This window comes from Sorghum bicolor, chromosome 7 (genome assembly GCF_000003195.3).
Source record: "Sorghum bicolor cultivar BTx623 chromosome 7, Sorghum_bicolor_NCBIv3, whole genome shotgun sequence".
NCBI classification, from domain to species: Eukaryota; Viridiplantae; Streptophyta; class Magnoliopsida; order Poales; family Poaceae; genus Sorghum; species Sorghum bicolor.
The window spans coordinates 8,389,218-8,411,826 of NC_012876.2; the positions used below are offsets into that span (position 1 = coordinate 8,389,218).

At 44.7% G+C, this 22,609-nt stretch overlaps 3 protein-coding genes across 4 annotated transcripts; 2 read left to right on the plus strand and 1 right to left on the minus strand.

The window, feature by feature from the left end:
• Positions 4,295 to 6,435, minus strand: LOC8085042 (equilibrative nucleotide transporter 1). The gene is made up of 2 exons (XM_002445159.2): positions 5,807 to 6,435; positions 4,295 to 5,220 (listed from the first exon to the last, which is right to left on the minus strand). Exons 1-2 carry the CDS (start codon positions 6,345 to 6,347, stop codon positions 4,496 to 4,498), a joined length of 1,266 nt encoding a protein of 421 aa, XP_002445204.1. The 5' UTR covers positions 6,348 to 6,435; the 3' UTR covers positions 4,295 to 4,495.
• On the plus strand, positions 16,867 to 17,488 carry LOC8155534 (homeobox protein Hox-A13). The gene has a single exon (XM_002488921.2). The coding sequence runs from the start codon at positions 17,015 to 17,017 to the stop codon at positions 17,486 to 17,488; it is 474 nt and encodes a 157-aa protein (XP_002488966.2). The 5' UTR covers positions 16,867 to 17,014.
• LOC8085147 (protein INVOLVED IN DE NOVO 2) lies at positions 19,144 to 21,925 on the plus strand. Of its 2 annotated transcripts, none has more exons than XM_021465844.1 (6): positions 19,144 to 19,733; positions 19,858 to 20,039; positions 20,513 to 20,602; positions 20,689 to 20,976; positions 21,120 to 21,336; positions 21,479 to 21,925. In XM_021465844.1, exons 1-6 carry the CDS (start codon positions 19,160 to 19,162, stop codon positions 21,487 to 21,489), a joined length of 1,362 nt encoding a protein of 453 aa, XP_021321519.1. In that variant the 5' UTR covers positions 19,144 to 19,159; the 3' UTR covers positions 21,490 to 21,925. The 2 variants fall into 2 exon arrangements, with proteins under 2 accessions (XP_021321519.1, XP_021321520.1); XM_021465845.1 differs by having other exon boundaries at positions 21,120 to 21,341; positions 21,479 to 21,902.

A 22,609-nucleotide genomic window follows, 5' to 3' on the forward strand; every position in this document is an offset into this window, starting at 1 on the left:
TAGGTTGGGTAATAAAACCTTGCGGTCTTTGCAAAATGGTTGTCAGCCACCCCACTAAATAGCCTTCATGATCCTTGATGAGTCTTTGTTTTAGGTTTATGACGGGTAAGTCTAGCTGAGTACCTTCTTGTACTCAGGGTTCTATTCCCATGTTGTTTTGCAGATGGTCAAATGTACTATGGTTATTGCATCCTCTGTCTGTACCCAGCTATGGGTGATGACTAGACCAAGGGCGATGGTCACTCCGTCTCTTCTTTTGCTTTTGTGGGAATGACCGAACTATGGCACTGTATCAGACTTATCGTGTGTGTTGTAATTTCAAACTATGAAGCTTCCGCTACTTGAAGAACTTGGTTTGTAATAACTTTAAGCACTCCGATGTATTTTATGAATGTTGTAATCTGGATGTGCTTGTGGATGGCGACCGCTAAACTTATTACGATCTTGGTTGTATATGTGATGTGTGGTTTGAAATCCTTCGAGATTTCACGGACTACCGGGATTATATGGGCTTAAGCGTGATAGTTCGACTATGCAAATGGTCACTATTAGGCTTAATCTCTTATAATTTGGTCGGTTCTGTTACAGAAACCATGTCTCACACCCACTTAAGGATCTCACAAACAACATCATCTGGGAGGTCTGGGGGGCAAGCATCCACCATCGTGGCATCTATTTCTAACATCTCACAAGCTAGTTCAAGCCTTATCTCCCTCCAATGACTACTTTCTTGGCAAAGATATGGTGTTAGGGTTATGATTTGGAGCTACCTAGAATGGATTTTTGAGGCAAGTATCTCAATCGATGACCTAGGGAAGTTGTTGGCCTAATGGTGGTAGTAAATAGCATGCGGGGTGGTGAGGTGGTTGCGGCAGCCGCCTTGGTGGTGGGTGGGTGGGTGGTGGATGAGAGCGGAATGGCGGCTAAGGTGATAAAGGATGCTATTGGGGTTAGCATGGGGATGGAAAGTGGTGGTGTGTGGATCTAATGATGGAAGCGATTGGAGTTGAGGGAGGAGGGCGACTAGGTGTTTGCCGACGGCTACACCGACAATGGGCATGATGAAGGAAAGGGAAAGAAAGATGGTGAGGGGTTAGGGAATAGCGGTCTTAGGGAGATTGCGGCGGCGAGTGGGATGAGGGTCACGCTCTAGGGTTTGATTTCTTATATAGTGATGATAATCTTAATCTGTAATGTCCAATCCAAATCAAAGGGTCTAGAATTTAACAAATTTAGGCTTTCTAAGCTGTCATTATATTACTACATGCCACAAAAGGTATGGGATGGCCCAACTAGATATTAGATACCAGGACACCAGAGCGGCCCAAAGAGGGCCCAGTATGGGTATGCTTAGGCCACACTCAATTTTTGGATTCTATTGGACTAGAGACTTATTTCGAGACTATATATGATGTCACATACTTTAGCAAACATTGACTAGCCCAATACTTAGGGTTTTTCTTTCCTTTTTATATTTCTTTTCGTTGAGTTTCTTTGTTAGATATGTTAGTTCCTTATTTTTATCGCCGATAGCTATAAGACGTATCAACATAAAAACTTTTGACTTTTATATGAAACTATCCACTTCAACAAGAGCACTAAGCTCATTTCTAACATGATTCATGGTAGATTCATGATTTCTTATCTTGGCCAAACAAGCAAAGTTATGTTTTTTCTATTGATAGAAACAAAATCTTATTTTCACCGTATTTTTCATAATGTTAAAGAACTTGCATTGATTTTATGCCCTCTATTTGGCAAATAGGTTCATTTTTAGTTTTTAGTGAATGCATACTCAAAGAGTCGAATGGATGTTTAGGAAGTTTTTCACTGTTTTACCACTTAACCCAATTCCTAGTACATCCTTTTGCTGATGTAGAAGGTTAGTTAAAAAGAAAGACATAGAGCCTAGTTGGGAGAGCTCTAGATCCAAAAAAAAAGCTTTAGATCCAGTTGTCACGGCAAACACCTCCAGCTCCATGCAGATCCACAGTAGAGCAGCTCCACGAAATCTATGGATCTGCCTCCAGCTCTATGAATTTCATGGAGCACCTCAATAGGTGTTATGAAAAACCAACTTTAGTGAAGTTGGGGGAAATTACCTACTAGCACCAGGGGCGGTTCTAGAGTAGTAGCATGTCTCCCCAAATTTTTTTGAAAAACATTTAATATGTATACTCTTTAATAATATATACATGTATAATACATTGTTATACATAATTGCTAGTCTACCCAGTTTATATAACAACCTTAACACTCTATATTCACAACTATTTTATCACCGTTTAGTGATCCAATTATGTTATGTTCATATCGATAAACTATATCGTTTTCGTTCGTACCCCATGATTAAAATCCTAGATCCGCCACTGACACCACTTGTTACGCACATTTCACTTTGAACCGGTACTTTCATTTCTTTCTTTCTTGCAGTCCCATCGTGAAGACCCCGGTGAGCCCCATGCCAGCCGTGCCACACCCCACCGGCTATTATACGATTAACCAAATAAAACCAACACCCTTAACACACACACACACACACACACACACACACGCGCCCCCCCCCCCCCGCGCACGCACACACCACCACCAAAAAAAACAGATTGCAGTATATATACGACACTTTGAAATGTCATGCGTGGCTGAAACAAAAGGGTTCCAATCTAAAAGTACTACCTGTGAGTAGTCGTTGAAGATTCATTAGCCTTCATGATGTGCCAGTAATGCATCAGTCAGTGAACTCTCGAGTATGGCGTGTTGAATCTTGAGACTGAGTGCAAAACTGCAACCTCTGTAATTAGGCAGACTAGATAATTATCTATCTGCGTTAGTTCTTTTTTTTATTAAGGTATCTTTGTTAGCTCTGAAAGACCGCTAAGATCTAAGAAGAGTGTTTCAAACAGCCAATCAGCAAGACACAGTTCACACTTGATAAATAAGTTCCTTACCTTGATAGTAGATGTACCGTATCAGCAATTACACAGTTCGCTTTATTTCAGGTTAACAGGGGCGAAATCAGTAAGTACACAGTTTTTTTTAATGACCTTCTCCACATATATATGTTAGTTTTTAGTGAAGTCCTTCTTTCTCTATTTTCCCAATGGAAGCCATCTTCCTAAAAATTTCCATTTAGTTGTTGCTCCAATGAGTTGTGCGATGTCGCCTACCGGTCTACGAATGGGTTCACAAGAAAAAGAGGCAATTGATATTGATGATGATGACACCTATCAAACTGCTTGGTCCAAAGTGCGATTGAATTGGTCGCATGCAGAAGACACCTAAATTCAGTTCATCCAGTTGATGGAAATATGATAAGAAATCATACCTGTATTGGAGAGACATTACAGATACTTATAACAGTACCACAAAAAGTAATAGAGCAAGAAACTGTAAGTCTGTAACCAGCTTAACATTCGTTGGGGGTGCATCAAGAAACAAGTGAGTTCCATGGCTGCTGGAACTGGAATCAGATCACTGAAGTTTTCCAAAGTGGGGTTAGCGATGAGCAATTGTTGGATCAGGCATTGGAGCTCTTTGGCACTGAACATAATAACAAGCCTTTCATACTGTAGCACGTATGGGAGGTATTACGACATGAAAGAATGTGGTCTACACATGCCAAAAAAGACTATATTTTACATTAAAATTGCAGGTTTAGTTTGTTCCAAGAATAAGTTTTTGTTCCGAGAATTAAAAACCTCATTAGACAAAAGCACAGACCCAACAAAAGTTTACAAAAATTTACAGTCAGACAAGACAATTAAATTTACAACTATTTTTATAGTCAGACAAGACAAAAATTTAATATGTTATGATATAAAGACAAATAACAAATCACAAATTTAACAATTTAATTGTACTAGTTAGTTGTACAAGGTGTTTTCTGAAATTATCTTAAAATTCAGGCAGTTGAAATATAGGAGAAGTGTTTTTTAAATGGCATGTTCAGGTTTGTCTGTTTGTTGGTGGTGCGAGTGCGACAATAGGAAGCAGCAGCCAAGGGAGCACCCTACGTAAAGTCAGCTAAATTATTCCGAAGAACAGGATAAAGAATACTTGGCCACGATGCTTGATAATGTCTACATAATTTGGCCGATGTTAAAGTTAGCTAAATATTGATAAATTTGCCTGGCTTCTCATGGGACGCCAGCTGGACAGATCCAGAACTGCCCTTGCTTGTAGCTTTATGAAACTGATGACAGTGAAATTTTCAATAAAATCAAGCAACATGCAACATCCAATTTGACAGACAATCGAGCACAGGTATGATGTTGCAATAAAGAGGAAACTAAAGAGTTCGATAAGGAGCTGGGATTCTTCACATTAACATTTGGTCACCATCAATTCCATGAGTTGTAATAAATTACAGATTTCCCAGATCTTTTCACCTGGGTTTACAGTACACTAACAAGTTGTCACTGTGTGGCAAATCAAAAGCAGAGAACACGAACATGGTGCTATGATACATCGACGTGACAGAGAGAGGTCCCCAGTATCAGATGACCCAGAACCAAGACACAAACGAACCAATGACAAGACCAACTACGAGGAACAGCACTATGACAATCCCAGCAGTCTCCGAGTGGTGGATGGGCACAGCCTTGGGCGCGAGGATCATGAGGACGGAGGTCAGGTACCCATTGGTAAGCCCCAGGAGGCATGTCAGCACGGTGACTGGGATCTCAGTGCGGAAAAAACTTGGTCCGTGCAGGCAGCCGTAGAAGAGCGGGTAGAACAGGAGCCGTGCAAAGGATCCCGCGACTGAAACATTGCCATTCTGGAGGAGGTAGACAGCGGGCAGGGCCTTGCCAACAAGATCAAACACATTGTAGGCGCTGATGAGGAGGATGGGGTACCAGTCCTTGAGCGCCTCAGAGTGCACGTCCTCTGTGATGTACCCTGGGAAAATGGACAGTGTGACGGCGTAGATGAGAGCCACTCCTATTCCATACCATTTCACCGTCCCGACAATGCTCCACAGAGTCGATCTCCAAGCAGGACCAGTCATGCCACCGCCAACCTCTGCTTTCTGAGCCCTTCTCTTGATGTTCTTGTAGTACACGACGACCGGAAGCCTGTCCGCCACATTGTAGCACACAATGCAGATGATCATGAGCACTATGCCGGCGATGAAGTAGATGATCGCGCTTTGCCTTAGCCCATGGGCATCTTGTGGGTAGAGCGCCTTGGTAAAGACTCTCATTGCCGAGACAAGTACTCCTGCAGAATGAAATCCATGCAGAAATGTACCAAGCATTAGGATCTGTCGACTAACTGAATCCTTGAAACATCAAACACACTGAGAAACACACACAGAAACCACATCCACCAATTGCATTGCATTGGTATAGGCGCGGCGTCAAACTATGCCCAAGTTACTCCATTTTCAGTTTATTCAGGTTAATGCTTGCAAGCTTATAAGCTGTGCATCTGCAATTTTGTGCTCTTATCTTTTTCAATTCGACTTCCGATCCCCAATATGTATCTAATACTAGCTTTGAGCCAAATACACACAACACAACCACCTTAATTCGAAGCAATTGAAGAACCACGATAGGCCAACACCATACATTCTGCTTCAACTTCTGATGACACCTACTGGCAACTGCCAGTTGACCGTTTTGACTAGAAGCAGGATGAGAGAAATCATGAAGGAACAATTAAAAAATCAGGTAGCTACAATTGGCAATTCAACATTTCAACTAAGGTGATTTTGAGGAACAATTGAAGAACTGGGTAACTTCAATTGGACCGGCGTAGAGAAAAAAAAGAGAGGTCAGAAGGGAGGGGGAAAGAGAGCACCTACCTGAGGCGGCGGTTCCGGCGACGACGGCCTGCATGTAGCGCTCGGGCAGCTCCCCGGCGAAGCCGATGACGCCTCCCTGCACGAGGGCGTCGGCGATCCCGCACAGGGCGGTGGCAGCGACAGTGACATCAAACGCGCCGTACAACCCGGGCTTCCCCTTGACGTAGACGGCGTCCATGGCGGGCACGATGAGGAGCGCGAGCGTGAAGAGCGTGAGCCCGGTGTTGATGCGGAAGGGGGCGCTGGACTTTGGGAAGAAGAGCACGATGACGACGAGGGGAAGGAAGGCGGAGACCATGTAGGATATGGAGAAGACGCGGTCGACGGGAGCGCCCGGGTAGAGGAAGGCGAAGTAGTCGACGGCGGTGATGAAGGCGTTCCAGGGGAGCAGGAAGCCCGCGCCCAGGGTGAAGAAGATGAGGTAAGCGAAGCCGAGCCGGTCCTCGGGGGGCGGGCTCGCGGAGGAGGGCTCGTCCGCTAGGGAAGATGCCGGCGGGGGCAGCAGCGGCGCCGCCGCCGTCTCCAAGTCGCCGCCGGCCATGGTTGCGGTTGGGGGGGATCTCGGATGAGTGGATGTTGGGCTTGGAGTTGGTTGCTTTTGCGTGGGGTTTTCTTTGCTTCCTCGTCTGTGGATGGGTGCCCTGTGCCCTGTGGACTTTTTGTAGCCTATTTGTCCCGCTGACAGGTGGGGTCATTATCTGGATATTTACGGGAGGTGGAAAAACTGATTTATTTGAATTTATAAATATTTTATTTTTGTGAATTATTTGAGTTTAAATCGTTGCTGTACACATATTCCACCCTAATAAGAGTAAAGCCTCCTTAAAAGACAGGAATTTTACAGAAATTTCATAAAAAACAGTTGATTTTTACATAAGAAACATGAGAAATTCTTCCAATCCAAAGAGGACCTAAGTAGTTTTCACAATGGTACAAGAATATGAAGGGTATCTATTTATTTGTTTAGTACATGTATAAATTGTGAAATTAACATGTAATAATAATATAACAAGTGGTGTACGTATAGGACTGTATGCTGCAAAATCAAGTATTCTTTTCTACTCAGTGCTCTTATTCCAGATTTTTTTTTAAAAAAAAAGAGTTCCCTTGGACAGTGTATTTTGAGATAAACTTGAAACGTTTCTATAGACAATATAATGTCAAAAGAAAACCTCTTAAGAGTTTGGTTCATAGTAATATCATTGCAAAATAGGATTAATTAAGTCAAAAGTGCATAAAGACCAAAGAGGTATCATGACCAAACGGAGAAATGCGGATGCTACTTGCCTACTTGGCACACTTCTGCTGCCGTCACATTTTCGTTCTGGTGAATGATATGTAAATAAAATATAGGCCTTGTTTAGTTCATCCTGAAAACCAAAAAGTTTTCAAGATTCCCCGTCACATCGAATCTTATGGCACATGCATGAAATATTAAATATAGACGAAAACAAAAACTAATTACACAGTTTAGCTGGAAATCACGAGACGAATCTTTTAATCCTAGTTAGTTTATAATTGGATAATATTTGTCACAAACAAACAAAAGTGCTACAGTTCCGAAAAGTGAAAACTTTTCGGAACTAAACAAGGCCATAATAAAAGCAAAAGATTTCCTGCAATGGATGATGATGATAAACAAATACCGCATGGCGTGCATGCAAGCAAGAGTGGGTGGGAAGAATTGATTACTGGCATTTGCTTTAATTTATTTGATTGATGGATGGATCACATGACTTTAGGCTTTGTTTAGTTTACGATTTTTTTTTTGAATTTAGCTACCGTAGCACTTTTATTTTTATTTGACGATCATTGTCCAATCATGGACTAACTAGGCTCAAAAGATTCGTCTCATAAATTACAGGTGAACTGTGCAATTAGTTATTTTTTTATTTATATTTAATGTTCCATACATGTGCCGTAAGAATCTTGAAAAATTTGGGGAACTAAACAAGGCCTTAGAGTTTATGGCCTTGTTTAGTTCTAAAAAATTTTCTAGATTTTTTATCACATTAAATTTTACGACACATACATAAAGCACTAAATATAAATTAAAAAATAATCAATATATACTTTTACTTATAATTTATGAGACAAATCTTTTAAATATAATTAATTTATAATTAAATAATAATTAACAAATACAAACCAAAATAATATAATATCCAAAACTAAAAATTTTCACCAACTGAACGAGGCCTATATTTTGAAGAAGAGATTGGTCTCTGTCCATGGAGATTCGGAGATCACGAGCACCCTATTCCAAGATTCCAGAGTCAAGGACGTACGAGGACTCTCTTGCAGTTGCAGCGCCCGCCGTGGAGACTGGAGAATCACGTTCACGGAATGTTTGCGTGCACGTAACACGCCACGCACGCACAACCCCAACTACCACTCCACGTGCGCTCGTGCTCCGGCCTGCTTCTGTCCAAAGGGTGTCCCAGTGCCAGCCGGGCTGCGCGTTCCAGCACGAAATCGACAAGCCCCAGGCATTCGGACTGTCGTGAGAATTGCCTGACTTGTTTAGAAACTTTTCGGTTTTGGCAACCATAGCACTTTTATTTCTATTTGACAAACATTATTTAATTATAGAGTAACTAGCTTCGGCAATCTGACATGGTATAGATACAAAACAGTGAAGCTGCTGTTGAATTTATTATGAGCTAAGTCTATTTAGATTTAATAAATTAATATATTTTATGGTGTATAATTGTGGATAATATGAGTTATATCATATTAGAATTCCAAAAGTCTTTCAATTAATTTAAGAAGTTAATAAAATAACAAAGGCGTGGCGTGGCGTGGTGTGGCATGATGTGGTTGTGTTAATTTTCAGCACCCACTAATTACGAAAGTTTCAACTCACTACTGAGGGAGTTACAACTCTGAGTTAAACACTTTAGATGTCTGTCTTCTCAGCCGCCAACTAGGAGTCCCTTCCCCTCTTTCTTTTTACTCCAGCCACAAGGATAAATAGAAGACTCTAATCTCTTTGGTATAACGAGAGAGAACAACTCAGAACAGCAAAGAAGAAATCTTCATCTCGTAACTCCGCGCGCACGGATGAGCGAGAGGGCAGGTGCCTCTGATGCCCTTGCCGTTCGAGACCTTGCACGGGGGATCGCCAATTAGGTTTTAGGGGAGCGTCATCGCGACTGCCCAAACCGCCGCTATTGTTCGTGGTCGTATTCGAGCGCTGTCACTGTCTTCCTCACACAGACGCGGGCGGATTTCTTCTTCCCGGTGGAGAGATCATCTTCATCCTCTACATCATGCAAGTTGGACAAGGATCGGGATCCTCGGAGCGTATGGAAGGGTATGATCTGTTTATCTTTCTACTGTGTTTCGTCTTCTAGATCGTACATGTTTCAGTAGTTCATCTATATTATTTCGCGTTCTGCCCTCAGTATGTTTCATATGTTGAATCATGTCATTTCTGTTTATATCCTGTGTGTCTGTTTCTGCTATAAGATATATGCTTTGTCTGCTTATTTCGTTGGTTTAGTCAAGTCGTTCCGTATACCATTGCCTATCTGTTTCAGTAGTTTTGTTTCGTCATTTCACATGTTGTCTCATGTTTATCGCTGTTTTGAGATATATGTCTTACATTGTTGTTATGTTTCACATATCCCATATTGCTATGAACATGTTTGATATCATAATTTCTATAATTAATAATCTTTTATATGTCATCGTCATAATGTTAAATTATGGAATTAAAATGATATGAAAGTTGTCTATTTATGTAACACCTGTCGTAGCTGCTACATACTTAGCTCCTTGATGACAACTTAGGATTGTAGCCCTATCTGCTTAGAACTTATCAACTAGACTTATAATGTTTTCTCTCCTAACAAATTAGCATCAGCGAGTCATAGAAACCATCAGCTGAATAGTTCATCACTAAGAGCGGTCTTAATGGTGTTTCATTAGAGTTTTATGGACATTAAATATACTGATGTGGCACTGTATTAACAAAGAGAGAGAGGTGATAAGAGTTTTATGGGAGTAGAAAGAGTTTCATGGTCTTCTACACTAATCCCTCTATCCCTGAAAGCTGCAACTTCTAGAGTTGTCCTAAGTCAAATTTTTAAAACTTTGACCAAATTTATAGAAAAAAACACTAAGATTTATAGTACTAAATTAATACCATTAGATTTCTCATAGAATATATTTTCATAAGATATTCATTTTATGTCATAGATATTGATGCTATTTTCTATAAGGTTGGTCAAAGTTAAAAAAAATTTAACTGGCACGAATTCTAGGAGTTGAAGCTTTCAGGGACAGAGAGAGTATTTCCAAAATAGGGATGCGTTGAAAATTGGGTCATAAAACCTCCACTAAGAATGGCCTAAAAGTACTAGGCTATTTATTTTCACAACCCACATACAAGAATCGATAAAGTTTTAATTTAGCCCTCAAGACCAGTCTCAATGGACAGTGTCACTGTACGGTTTCACATATCAACACGTCATCAAGATTGAAATGAAACCATCTATGAAATAACCCCAACAATAAAGCACTTCACTTTGTTGTTTCCAAGGCTAAGCAAAGTATTTAATTACTGCAAAATGATTGGATCACATGCAAGATGGTGAAACGATTTAGGCCTCAGTGAGGATTTTATCCTGTTTCACCGCGTGGGAAACAACGCCAGCGGGGTTTCACCATAGTTAAACTATTTCTTTCTCTCTCCTCTTTGTTTCATGTAAAAAGTATAGTTTTGCTGATATGGCGCTCTAACAAATGTGCATGACATCCTGGTGAAACCCTACTAAAAATGGCCTAAAAGATAACGGCAGTCCCAATGAGAAGAGGGATGGTTTCCATGGAATTTAAATGAAGGTGCCATATCATATCAGTTGTCATTAAAATACTACGTTCCGAAACCAAGTCTAGTCGGCATCCAATGCATGAGGAAAGCCCAGTTTCGTGTTGGGAGGAAATAAAAATGAGCAACGGGCCGGCCTGGCTCGGCCCGGCATGGGCCCGTATGGCCCGCGTGCCTCTACAGGCCATCGTGCCTTTCTGACGGCCCAGGCACGGCCTGTGGGCTGATTTTCATGTCGGGCCGGCCCGAAAGGCACGAGGCCCAATAGTCCTTCGGACCAGCCCATGGCCCGCTATATGAAAAACACCAAATTTAATACAGAATTTAACAAAGCATAAATACATTATATTCAAGTCACAGACATTATATAACACTCCAAATTTTTGAATTTCAAATTCAGTTTAAAATTTGATTTAATTTTGGCTCAGTTTGAATTTTTGGGAATTATTAAATAATTTACAAAATTAAATAAAAATTAAATATAAGGTAGAAACATGTTTGAGTTTGCATTCATGCTGCAGCATAATTTTTGCTTGATTTTATTTGTTTGCGCTTGTTTTGTTTTGTTTTGGAGAAAGAGTTAAATAGAAGAAATCTGTTAAAAAAAAAAGAAAAAAAAAAGGCAGTGCCTCTCCCCCCGGCCCAAGCCGCTGCCGCGGCCCAACCGCGCCCCCCAGCACGCGCCCCGCTCCTCTCCCCTTGCGGCCAGCCCCTGCCGCTGACGTGTGGGCCCCGCAGGTGGGACCCACCCGCCGTCTTCCTCCTCCGGCCGGAACGGACTCGGCCGCAACCGACTCCGGCTTCCGCGCCCGCTCGCGTTTCGAGGACCCCGGGACCACCGTCCTATTTAAGGCCTCGGCCTCGCCCGCACGCGCCCCTATAACCCTAGCCGCCATCTCGCCGAATCCCGAGCGCCGCCGCCTTTTGAAAACCCGCCGCCGTCATCCGCCGCCGCAAGCTCCGCCGTCGAGCTTCTCTTTGCCTTCGTCGTTTCGCGGAGGTGAGCTCGCCTTCGCGCTCGTCGTGTCGCGCCGACCCCGCCCGTGCCCTCGGCTCGTCTCGCCGTGCCCCGCAGCGCCGCCGCTGCGAGCTCGCCGCGGCCGGCCATGGCGCCGCCGCCGGCGCCCCGCTCCCGCACCGGCGCGCGGTCCACCGTGGACCGCGGCCTGCCGCCCCGCACGGCCGGTCCACTGGACCGAGTCCACGCCGCCCCCGCGCCTCTCCCCGGTCCACCATGGACCGGTGGTCCCCCGAGCCCCCCCCCCCCCGGTCCACAGCGCCGCCATGGACCGGGCCAATCGCCGGCCGCCACGTGGCCAGGACGGCCACGGTCCCCGCGCGCCCCTGCCGCTTTTGCAGAAAAGCCCTCGGGCTTATTCAAAATTAACCCGCAGTCCAGTCCTTTCAAAAGTATTTAAGTTTATGCCCTTAGTTTTTGCAGTTTAACCCCTGGTTCGGTTAGAATTTATATATTTAATCCAAAATGAGTTTTAATTCAGTTTTTAATTAGTTTTAATTACGAAAAATAGTTCAGTTTATCTACAGAAATGCCATTCAACTTGTTTTAGCCATAACTTTTACATCGTAACTCCGATTTAGGTGATTCTGGTCGCTATGGTTTCGTTTCGAGTGCAGTTGCTTTCTGTTTTCGCATGCTTTGGTGTACTATTTTTGATTAAGTTTGTTTGCTTGCATGTATTGTTCCTATGCTTGATGTTTGTCGCGTTTAGCCAACGAGACGTTCGTGAAGGAAGAGGTCCAGGATCCCGCTGAGTTCGAGCAACCCGACATCGATCAAGGCAAGTGCAGACACCGTTGGATCATTTTGAACCTACTCATTAATGTCATTTACTTTATATGCATGTGTCCAGTGAATGCAAACCCTAAGGACATGACTAGCTTTACTTACTATTCCTTGTTCACCTGGGGTTATGTATTTGGGTAGACTAGGCTATACTAGGTTTGCTTAGCTGCTCTACTCATCTTATACACATGCCTAAACAAGTATTAGTCTCTACTCAACTTGATGCTTAAATTGTGCTGAATCTTTGGTCACTGCGGTGATGGCGATGTTGGATGCTTATGAGCATCGTGATGATGGTGGTGACAGGGGGAGCGGGTACCGTTGGTGGTCCGGTTTGCCGGGCGTACCCGTCTCTGCTCTCCGTAAGGACTTAGTCAGGGAGCGGCCCCCTGGGACTTACAGTGCAGCTCCAAGCTAAATGGCTCTGGCTTGACTAATTAGCAGGACCTCCACTAGTAGGGTGTTACTTTCCGGGTAGGCGTGAGGAAGTAACTTGGGTAATGAATATTAAGTTGTCGGTTGATCGGTACGCCATGGCTATGGGTATCGACTGTCGAGCGCCCCGGCGAAAACTTGCGAGTGGCATCCTATTAGTTGGACCCTGTGAAAGGTCTCGTAGTGAGACCCTACCTGCTCACCTTGGCAGTGTTTTGGGGAGTCGCGACCCCGGGCAAATGGGAATCACGACTTGGAGTGAACGTGCACACCTCTGCAGAGTGTAAAACTGATATATCAGCCGTGCTCACGGTCACGAGCGGCCCAGACCCTCACTTGATGAGCAAATTGGATTCACTGGTTACTTGGAGATGGACCTTGGCGAGGTTGCTACCTCGTGTTTTGGCGGAATGACTATTCCGTGTTGGCAGGATTGCTATCCTGTGTTATTATTTGGGGTTAATCCCTGGACTTCTATAATTATTAGGTTAATCATTTAAAAGATGTTAATCACTACTTATACTAATTAAGGGTTGGGTTTATGCTACTCATATTTAGTAATAGGTTGTTCTAATAATAGTTTTAAGTAAAAGTGATCAACTAAAATGCTACCGCAGTCAAACCAAGTCAGCTTTACCTTGTTTTAAGCCTTGCATGTCATTACTTTCCGTCTGTGCTTGCTGAGTTCGACATGAGCTCACCCTTGCTATAATCATTAAAGGTTGCTCGGACGATCAGGAGTACAATTGTGTTTTCCCTGAGGACTACCCTGAGTCTCCTGGTTGTTAGGCTCGTGTGGTTCTACCGTCGACCTTCCTGTGGCAAGGTGGTCCTGCTACGTCGACGTTTAGTTACCCCTTTATTTATGGAACAGTTTAGTTTATGCTTCCCATTCGCACTTTGATAAACTTTTGGCTTGTAATAATGGTACTTTTACTCTCATTTATGTAATTCGTTTGAACACTGTGTTTTGTACCATTGATGATGTCGGTCCATGTGTGTGAATTTGAGATCCTGGCGCACATGTGATTTGGCACCCGAATGCTCTTTTACATCCGGGTGTGACACATTAATACTTCACAATTCACATAACACAATATACTCTTAGATTATATTTTACTTGCCAAAAGTCACAAGTTTCACAAGTCATCGAACCTGATACTTCAAGTTTCATAAATTCCCTGATACTGTGCCGACATCGTGCCTGCTGTTAAAAGCGGGCCGTGTCGTGCCGCCCAGCGGGCCGAGGGGTCGGCCCAAGCACGGCCCGCTACATGCTTCGAGCCGGCCCGGGCCTAGTTAGGATCGGGCCGTGCCGTGCTCGGGTCGGGCCAAATCACCGTGCTTTGGACCGTGCCTTTGGTCCGCGGGCTGCATGCTCAACATTAGGAGGAAACCGGCAATTTCCTCCTAGACTTATGTGGTCCCCGCACCTGTATGCTGCTCGGTGATGTGGTACCATCTCATCCGCGCCAGCATTCGTGAGCGGGATAGCCTCCTTGCTTGTCCGCTTACATCTCGCTCGCCCCCACGCCATCGCACCACACTCCGCCGTTGCCTTATCCCAGACCATGCTCGTGCCACACCACACGCTGTGAGTGAAGAAAGAGAAGGGTGTCGTTGTCTCGTTCGTTAAGAGTGTGTTTGGTTTGAAAAATTAGGTGATCTATCACCTTCTCGCTCTTTACTATTTGTATTTGGTTTGTGGAATGAAATAAGTTGACTCATCACCACTTTATTCATCATAAGCTAATAATTAGTATATACACCAGAAATGAGTTGACAGAAGGCCACCAGCCACAACGCGCCGCTCCCTATCATGCATGCATGGTGTCTGGTGGCGACGTGACCTTAACCCTTGCCTCCTCCCATCGCTGTGAAGGCGCAGAAGCCAGATCTGCTCCCAAGCACATCTCCTCTTTGGAGAGAGCTCTCAGGCTAATTGAGGAGGTCACAGGCCGGGGCTTGTATTTCCAGGCTCTAAACCAATATTAATGGCGTCTAGAAGCTTGGATTCATGGCCTCTGTCACACTGGATCTGAACATATACGGGCAATAACCATATAGGGCAGTAACAGAAGATAATGGTGAGGAAGGGAGAAGACGGGTGACCTTTGGCGGCCAGCTATGTTCATGTGTGAAAGGATAAGACGGTAAAGTAGAAACGAATGATCAGTCCGGTAGGCGGTAAAGGAGTAGCATTCTATTTTATTGTGAGCAAATGGCGGTAAAGGAGTAGCATTCTATTTTATTGTGAGCAAATAGCGGGTTTACTGTGTTTTCTTTCTCAAACAAGCAACCAAATAAAACAGAATTTTATGCTTGATCATCATGATTTGTGTGTCCATTGGTGAATTACATAAATAGTATAGTCATTGTACATCTATTCTGTTGTCTAAGTGCGCTGCTCAGTACATACAAACTGCACTTGTTTAAACTGTTGTCCTAACTAACTGTCTTAGAGCAACTCTAGCAGAGCCCCTACTTAAACCCCCATAGCTAAATATAGGATCATAGGCAAAAAAATATGCTCTAGCACAGCCCCTACTAGAGCCCCAAAATTTAGTTGGACACCCAAATCCTACCCTCAAACCCATTCTGGTTAGGTCACCCTCTAAGCCCCATTCGGTTGTTTCCTTCCATGTTTGTAAGGAACTGCCTCCTTCGCCTCCGCCGCGCGGCCCGCGCCTCCCTCCTCTTTGGTCATCCCCCTTTGTTGGCCCAGTGCGACGGCGCCTCTTCGGTGGCTCCTCCACTCCCTCCGGTGCTCTGTTTCATCTCCAGCAGTGCTCACATCCTCGAGGCCTTGCGCGACTCCTCCCCTCCTCCCCATGGCTCTCCCCTTCGCTCTCGGCATGAGTGTGTCGCCTAGCCATGCATGACCCTCTCCATCGTGCAAGAGCAACCCCTTGCTACCAGTGTTTGTGACCTCCCCTCTCCTCCACTCGGCCCTGCAGGAGCGCGCCATTCAGCATCCATGGCCTTTGCGACTTTATTCGTCGTTCGACATCCTCGGCATCCTTCCCCTCCCAGGCATCTAGGTCTGCAGCAAAGGAAGCTGAGCCTACCTCTCTCCTCCCCACGTAGCAGTGAGCAGCCATGGCCAGCTCCCTCTCTCCTCCCAGGGCGAGTGAGTCCCCGCTTCACTTGACGTCGTCAGGACAACTCGGGACCGCAACGCTCGTCCCCATTGTGGCATCGATGTCTTTCTATTAGCCAAGTAAGTCTATGACACGTGGGTCCTATTTGTCATTCATTGAGAAAATGGATTTGGAGTCTCTATTTTGAGGGCTACGGTTGGAGTTCAACCTAGAAAGCTAGGCCCCAAAAAGTAGGGAGAGCTTCCAAATAAAAAGTAGAGGCCTTGTTCTAGGGGCTATTGCTGAAGCATAGGCCCATGCAGAAAGATAACATAAAATGAAAAGCATAGTTGACTCATTTTTCTCATGGATTTTCTCGAGAAGAGTGAGTGGGTTGCTTCTAACGACTTATTTTCCCGATCGTTAGATAGAAGAGATGAAAAGCATAGCCAACAAATTTAGACAGAAGAGATGCAGTCGAGGCTAGACCATTAATTCACTTGTGCTCTTAAATGTTCTCATGCGATTAATTTTTGGAAATGACTATTCAACTCCCTTAGTTGGTCATCTCGATCCTACAACAGTGTACTATGGGCGCCAACTAAAAACTAGATGTTTGAAATCCACTGAGTTGAAAATATGCACCGGTTACCAGCATCTCCAATAGTGAGTTCTAACAGCATCTAATGGCTAGTCGATGTGGCGGCACCAGTCATGTCTACCTTTTTTTTAAGATAAGACCTACTTGACAGTTGACACCCTAAATAAATTTGGGGATCCTAGTGAATTTATCTTTTTTTTTTAATTTTACATAGCGTTTTCTTGTGGGACGTACTGAAAATTTGAACTGACATATCAATAATAAAACTCCTGAAAAACAAGTGCCTCCAAAACGTCGGGGCAGCCAAATATCCTCTTTTCAGCTTCCTTCTTTTTACTCTTTGAGAGCAACTCTAGCCCAGCATGCAAATTGGACCTCTATTTTTTCCATTTGCATGCTGGCCTGCAAAAAATAGGGACCCAAATTCTACATTAACTCCAGCCCAACACCCAAAATGCAAATCATCGTCGGTCCTCTCCTGCCCCCGCCGCCGCGGCGGCGCTCCGTCCATCTCTCTCTCGCGCGCGCTTGGCCTGAGGAGGCTCTCGGAGCTGCTTCAGGAGCAGCAGGAACCGCCAGGGCAAGGCGGCCCCGGCGCGGCCGTGGCTCGAGCGGGAGCGGGGCAGCAGCAGCAGCTGGAGGAGCAGGAGGAGGAACAGGCTGCTGCCCCGCCGCCGCGTGCCGGCGGCTGCTCAGGCTCTGCAACCACAGGTTCACGAAGAGGAGCTCGCCGGGCGGCGTCGGGATCGGCCTCAGGTCGGCACTAAGCAAGGTGCTGGGCAGCAGGGCCATGCGCCGCGTGCTGCGCTGGGACGACCTCGGCGGGGCGGCGGCGGCGGCTTCTCCGGCGCCAGCGCCTGCGGCGCCCGCGAGTTCCGCCGCCTGCGTCGCCGCTGCCTCGGGGACAGCAGCGAGTGCGAGGCGCTAGCGCCGGAGAAGCCGCCGCCGCCGCCGCCTCGGGGACAGCAGCGAGTGCGACCCTCGCGCCATGGTGTTTCCCGGGGACGATGGGGAGGAGGTGGAGGAGCGGATGGGGTGGAAGGCCGACATGAACGTCGACTAATCGCGCCAGCTCAGCCCGGTCTCCGTCCTCGACCTGCACTCCGACGACGACGACGAGTTCGCAGAGACACTCATTTCCCCGGGCCGCGCGTGGCCGCTGATGCCGTCCAGGATCCTCACGTCCGGCGCCCCGCGCGGGCCGCCGCCAGCCACCGTCACGCGCACGTCCTCCCATGTCAGGAACGCCCTGGGGGCGCCGCCGGCGCCGGCACCACCACATGGAGTTCGCAACTGGATCCTGCAGGGACGCCGCCGCCGCCGCAGACTCTGTCGTCGCCTGTGCCCGGCGCACCGTCTGATGACGCCGTGCCTCGGTGACGGCCCCCGCGGGCGACCCACGCGAAGACACCGCTCGCGAGCGCGTGCGGACGGGAGAGAGAGAAGGGATAGGGGGCTGGTGGATCTGGGGACTTGAAATTATAATTTGAGATGGCATGAAAAATGAGGGCCTAAATAGGAGGTGGGCTGGAGTGGATTTTTTAGACAAGTCCCTAGATTTAGATTAGGGGTCTGTTTAGGAGGTGGGTTGGAGTTGCTCTGAAACGCCACTTCATCTCCATTTTTTTTTGTGATCGGCTCACTTCATCTCCACTTGACGCCACTTTAATTAGCTTCATCACCACTTAACGCCGGTTTCAAATCAAATAGTATAAAAACAAACCACTGTTGGACGCTTGGAGTTACGAGTCCGCAGAAACGCAGGCACCCACTCGATCGAGTATCAACTGGAGCAGAGGGCAAATGTGAAGGGGCAGCACAAAACCCTTTCTTCCTCCTCGCACGCCTTGCATTTGCCTCTACCGACCGCCGCGCCGCTCGCCGGAGGTGAGCTGATGACCACCGCCACTTACTCCACCTCTTCTCCTCTTGCTAGCTTCTTTCACCCGCGTCCGTGAAGTGGTTTCTATGCATGGTGCTTAATTATCCCTGCGTGATTTGGATGGAAAACCCGGCCTGTAGGTTCCACCGTGGGAGCGGATCGCCGGGGAATTATGCTGGTTTCCTCGTTGCTCAGCCGGCCGTGCGGTGATCGTCGGCGGCGTGCAGAAGGGTTTAGATATCTCGTGGGGATTTCGGTTGGGTGGTGACGTACGCGTGGGAGGTGGCTCCGTATGCCAAGATTGTTAGCCCAAAGCAGTGTAGAGCAGGCCGAAATGCTGCCCTTTTTGTTTCTGTGGATTGTTTTCTGAAGTCCTAGTCTTATATCCAGTTGAGTGGTTACTGGATTATCATATTTACACATCACTTATTCCTTTCTGTGGGGTGCATGACTTCATAAGTTGAATGCATCATCTATATATATGTTGCCTCAGTGTCATTTTTTAAGAATATATATCAGTTTTTAATCCTTACTTTCAGGCTTCGTGGAATTTTAACTTTATGAATTAATGTGAAACCTGAATATGGATTCTCGCGTTAAACTTTTCTTCTATTCTGAGTTCATGTTGCAATGTTGACCCATCTAATAAAAAATGCTGAAATTACTTTCTTGTTTATTTGTCCTCTAGGTCGTTGCAATTTTCCATTCTCTCTGAAAATGGGCTCTAGTTCAGAAGATCAATTTGTCTGGCCTTTGATGGGTGTTCTAGTTAACATGCCTACTGAGTGGAAGGATGGGCGCCTAGTTGGACAGAGTGGAAACCGGCTTAAAGAGCAACTTTCACGCTTCTGCCCGCAGAAGGTTAGTCCTCTATGGAATCATAGAGGTCATACAGGAAATGCTATTGTTGAGTTTGCAAAAGACTGGACTGGCTTCAAGAATGCGCTCGCCTTTGAAAATCATTTTGAGGCAGAGGGATATGGCAAAAGGGATTGGAAGCTCAAGAATTACAGAGGGCTAGAGATGTTTGGATGGGTTGCAAGAGCTGATGATCATAGATGCCAAGGGCCTATAGGAGCCTATTTGCGAAAAAATGGTGATCTGAAAACTGTTGGTGTTGTTGAAAGAGAAGAAGCTCAGAAAACTGATAAACTTGTTGCTAATTTAGCTAGCCAGATTGAAGTAAAGAACAGGCATGTGGAAGAACTGAAATCCAAGTACAATCAGACAACAGCATCGCTTGACATGATGATGGAGCAAAGGGAAAAAATTCTCCAGAAGTATAATGAAGGTTTCTGTTCATATTTTTATTATTTATATGTTCTGTTAGTGTTTAGTACTCAGCATAGCTGCATTTCTGTCATCACTTCCAGTTGTTTAATGGTCTTTTAAACTTTTGGTTTTACCTTCACCAGAAATTCACAAGATGCAGCAAGATTCTCGAAGGCATTCACAGAAGGTCTTCGATGAGAACAAAAAACTCCGCAAAGAGTTGGAGTCCAGGATGCACGAACTTGACTTAAGATCCCAGCATCTTGATGACATAGCTTCGCAAAGTGATTCAGACATAAGGAATCTTCAGCAAGAGAAGGAAAAGGTTTGTACACGTTTATTACTGTAGCTCTTTCCTGTTAAAATTTTTGAATTTTGTAGGGAGTGCATCACAGCATTTCTTCTCTAGTGTCTAGCATGTACTTTATTAGTAGATCTTCTGCATTTGTTTTCAGATTATAATTGCATATGGCTTAGCGATAAGGGTTCGGGTAAGATGCAGGGAAGTTGTAGAGTTTGCTTGTGTCTTGTGATTGAACGGGAAGGGAATGATTCCCTCTAGTTTCATGCAAAGATACTGGTAAAACAATCTACATATGTACGGCGTCACCATCTTTGACCTTGGCCACTGTATGACCTTGCAATCATTAATTTTGGGCACTAGATTGATAACACCATTTTATTTTGTTGGATGGGATTCAATGATGCTCGTGATGATATGGGTGCTATTGTAATTTCCCTGTAGTGTGCTATTCGTACAACTTATTATGCCTGACTTTTTTTTGTGGTTGAGCGCAGAACAAAACTGAAACTGAGCATCTTAAGATGGCAACAATGGAGCAACAGAAGGCCGATGAGAACGTGCTTAAGCTTGTGGAAGAACACAAGGTTTGGTTCAAGGTCAAATATGTATTGTTTCATGTTATTTCTTGAGAAGCTAACATCTATGAGTGTGTTACTGTGTGGAAATGCAGAGGGAGAAACAAGCTGCTCATGAAAGGATTCTCAAGTTACAGCAGGACTTGGATGCCAAACAGAAGCTTGAGTTAGAAATACAGACACTGAAAGGAAAACTGGAAGTTATGAAGCATATGCTAGGTGAGCAGGATTCTGAATCAAAGAAGAAGATGGATGAACTCACTGAGGAACTGAAAGAAAAGGTTGCTGAATCAGAAGACATGGAGGCTCTGAACAAAACTCTGGTTATCAAGGAAAGGAAGAGCAATGATGAGTTGCAACACGCTCGGAAGGAGTTGATAGATGTAAGCTACCACATTAATTGACCAGCTATCCAATTTTATTCTCTGTTGTGCTGTCTCAAATCAATGAAGGCACCTTAGGTATACTTTGCTTTGACAACATACCTCATGCACATTTTCTTTCCGGTTTGTTGCGTGCTTTTCAGGGCTTTCAGGTGCTTGTTACAGTCCAAGCTAATATAAGTACAAAGAGAATGGGTGAGCTTGATCCCAAAGCATTTGGAAAAGCTTGTGGGAAAAGGTTACCAAAAGAGGATGCAGAAGTCACTTCTGCTCTCCTGTGCTCAAAGTTGGATGCTGAAATTAGAAACCCAAAATGGCACCCTTTTATTAAGGTTAAAACGGTGGATGGAAAAAAAAATGGTATGGCCGTCCTTGATCACTTGCAATTGCTATCCTGCTTCCCTAGTTCTGTCTGTTTATAATTTCGAGTCATCATTTCATAACAGTGGGCTTGCAGTTTTAATTTTCGCTGGTAACATCTGATGGGTATTCTCTGTCTCAGGAATTTCTTAATGAGGATGATGAGATGCTCCGGAAGCTGAAAGAAGAGCACGGTGAAGAAGTTTATGGGTTGGTAGCAAAGGCACTGCTTGAGATCAATGAGTACAATCCCAATGACCGCTATCCTGTACAAGTGCTGTGGAACAACAAGGAGGGCCGGAGAGCAACGCTGAAGGAAGGAATCCAGTACATGATCAAGCAGTTGAAGACTTGCAAGAGGAAGCGTTGAGCCAATTGGTTGGCTGGTGGCTTCTGTGTTTTGTTTGTGCTCTCGGTTCTCCTGAGCTTGGAACATGAACTCGATATTAGCTCGTCGTTTTTAATTAACTCATGATGATGAGTGAGTAGACTCTGGATTCTGCCATTGTGGTATGGACATATATCGGTATATGACTGCTGTTAGTCAGTCTGGATTCTCCTGTTGTGGCATGGACATATGAATGCTGCTACATTTCTGGGATGTTAACCACTTTATGGACAGCTCGGTTCTTAGTTTTCTGGAGTAAAACTAAAATGCAGTTCTGCTTGGTATAAACATGACAATGATAATGTACGAAAAGTTCAAAACTTAAGCTTCATTCAAATGCAGTACTCATATGAAACAAACCTCCATCCAGAAGCAATATTCATATGAAACAATATTATTATATACATTTTAAATTGTCTATCTAATCATTGACTCGTTTTCCTTTTTTCATTGCCAAGGTACGTTTTTTTTACTTTTCTCTCTTTATCTCTTTTCTTTTACAGTCAAAAGCATACTTTGTTGATCACGTGATAGTGTTGAAAATTAGAGAAATGATTACTAGTAAGTACAAGTAACATATAGAAAACAAGATAATATAATATTTTAGACTTATTTTGGCCTGTCTTTCTATCTCATGATTGCAACTTTTTTTTTAAAGATCTGGAACCATCAATTGCAACGTGCATATATTAATAAGAAGAAAATTGGCCTTGTTTATAAGGGAAACCAGGACCAAAAACTTTACAACAAAAGATCAACCATGAGAGAAAAGCCTTGTCAAAGCACCAAACAACTACTAGGCATGTTAAGAAAATCTACCATTAAAATCCTCGTTCCGTCCACTGTCCACGACTATCACAACTATGAGTCATCGTTGTCGAGCTC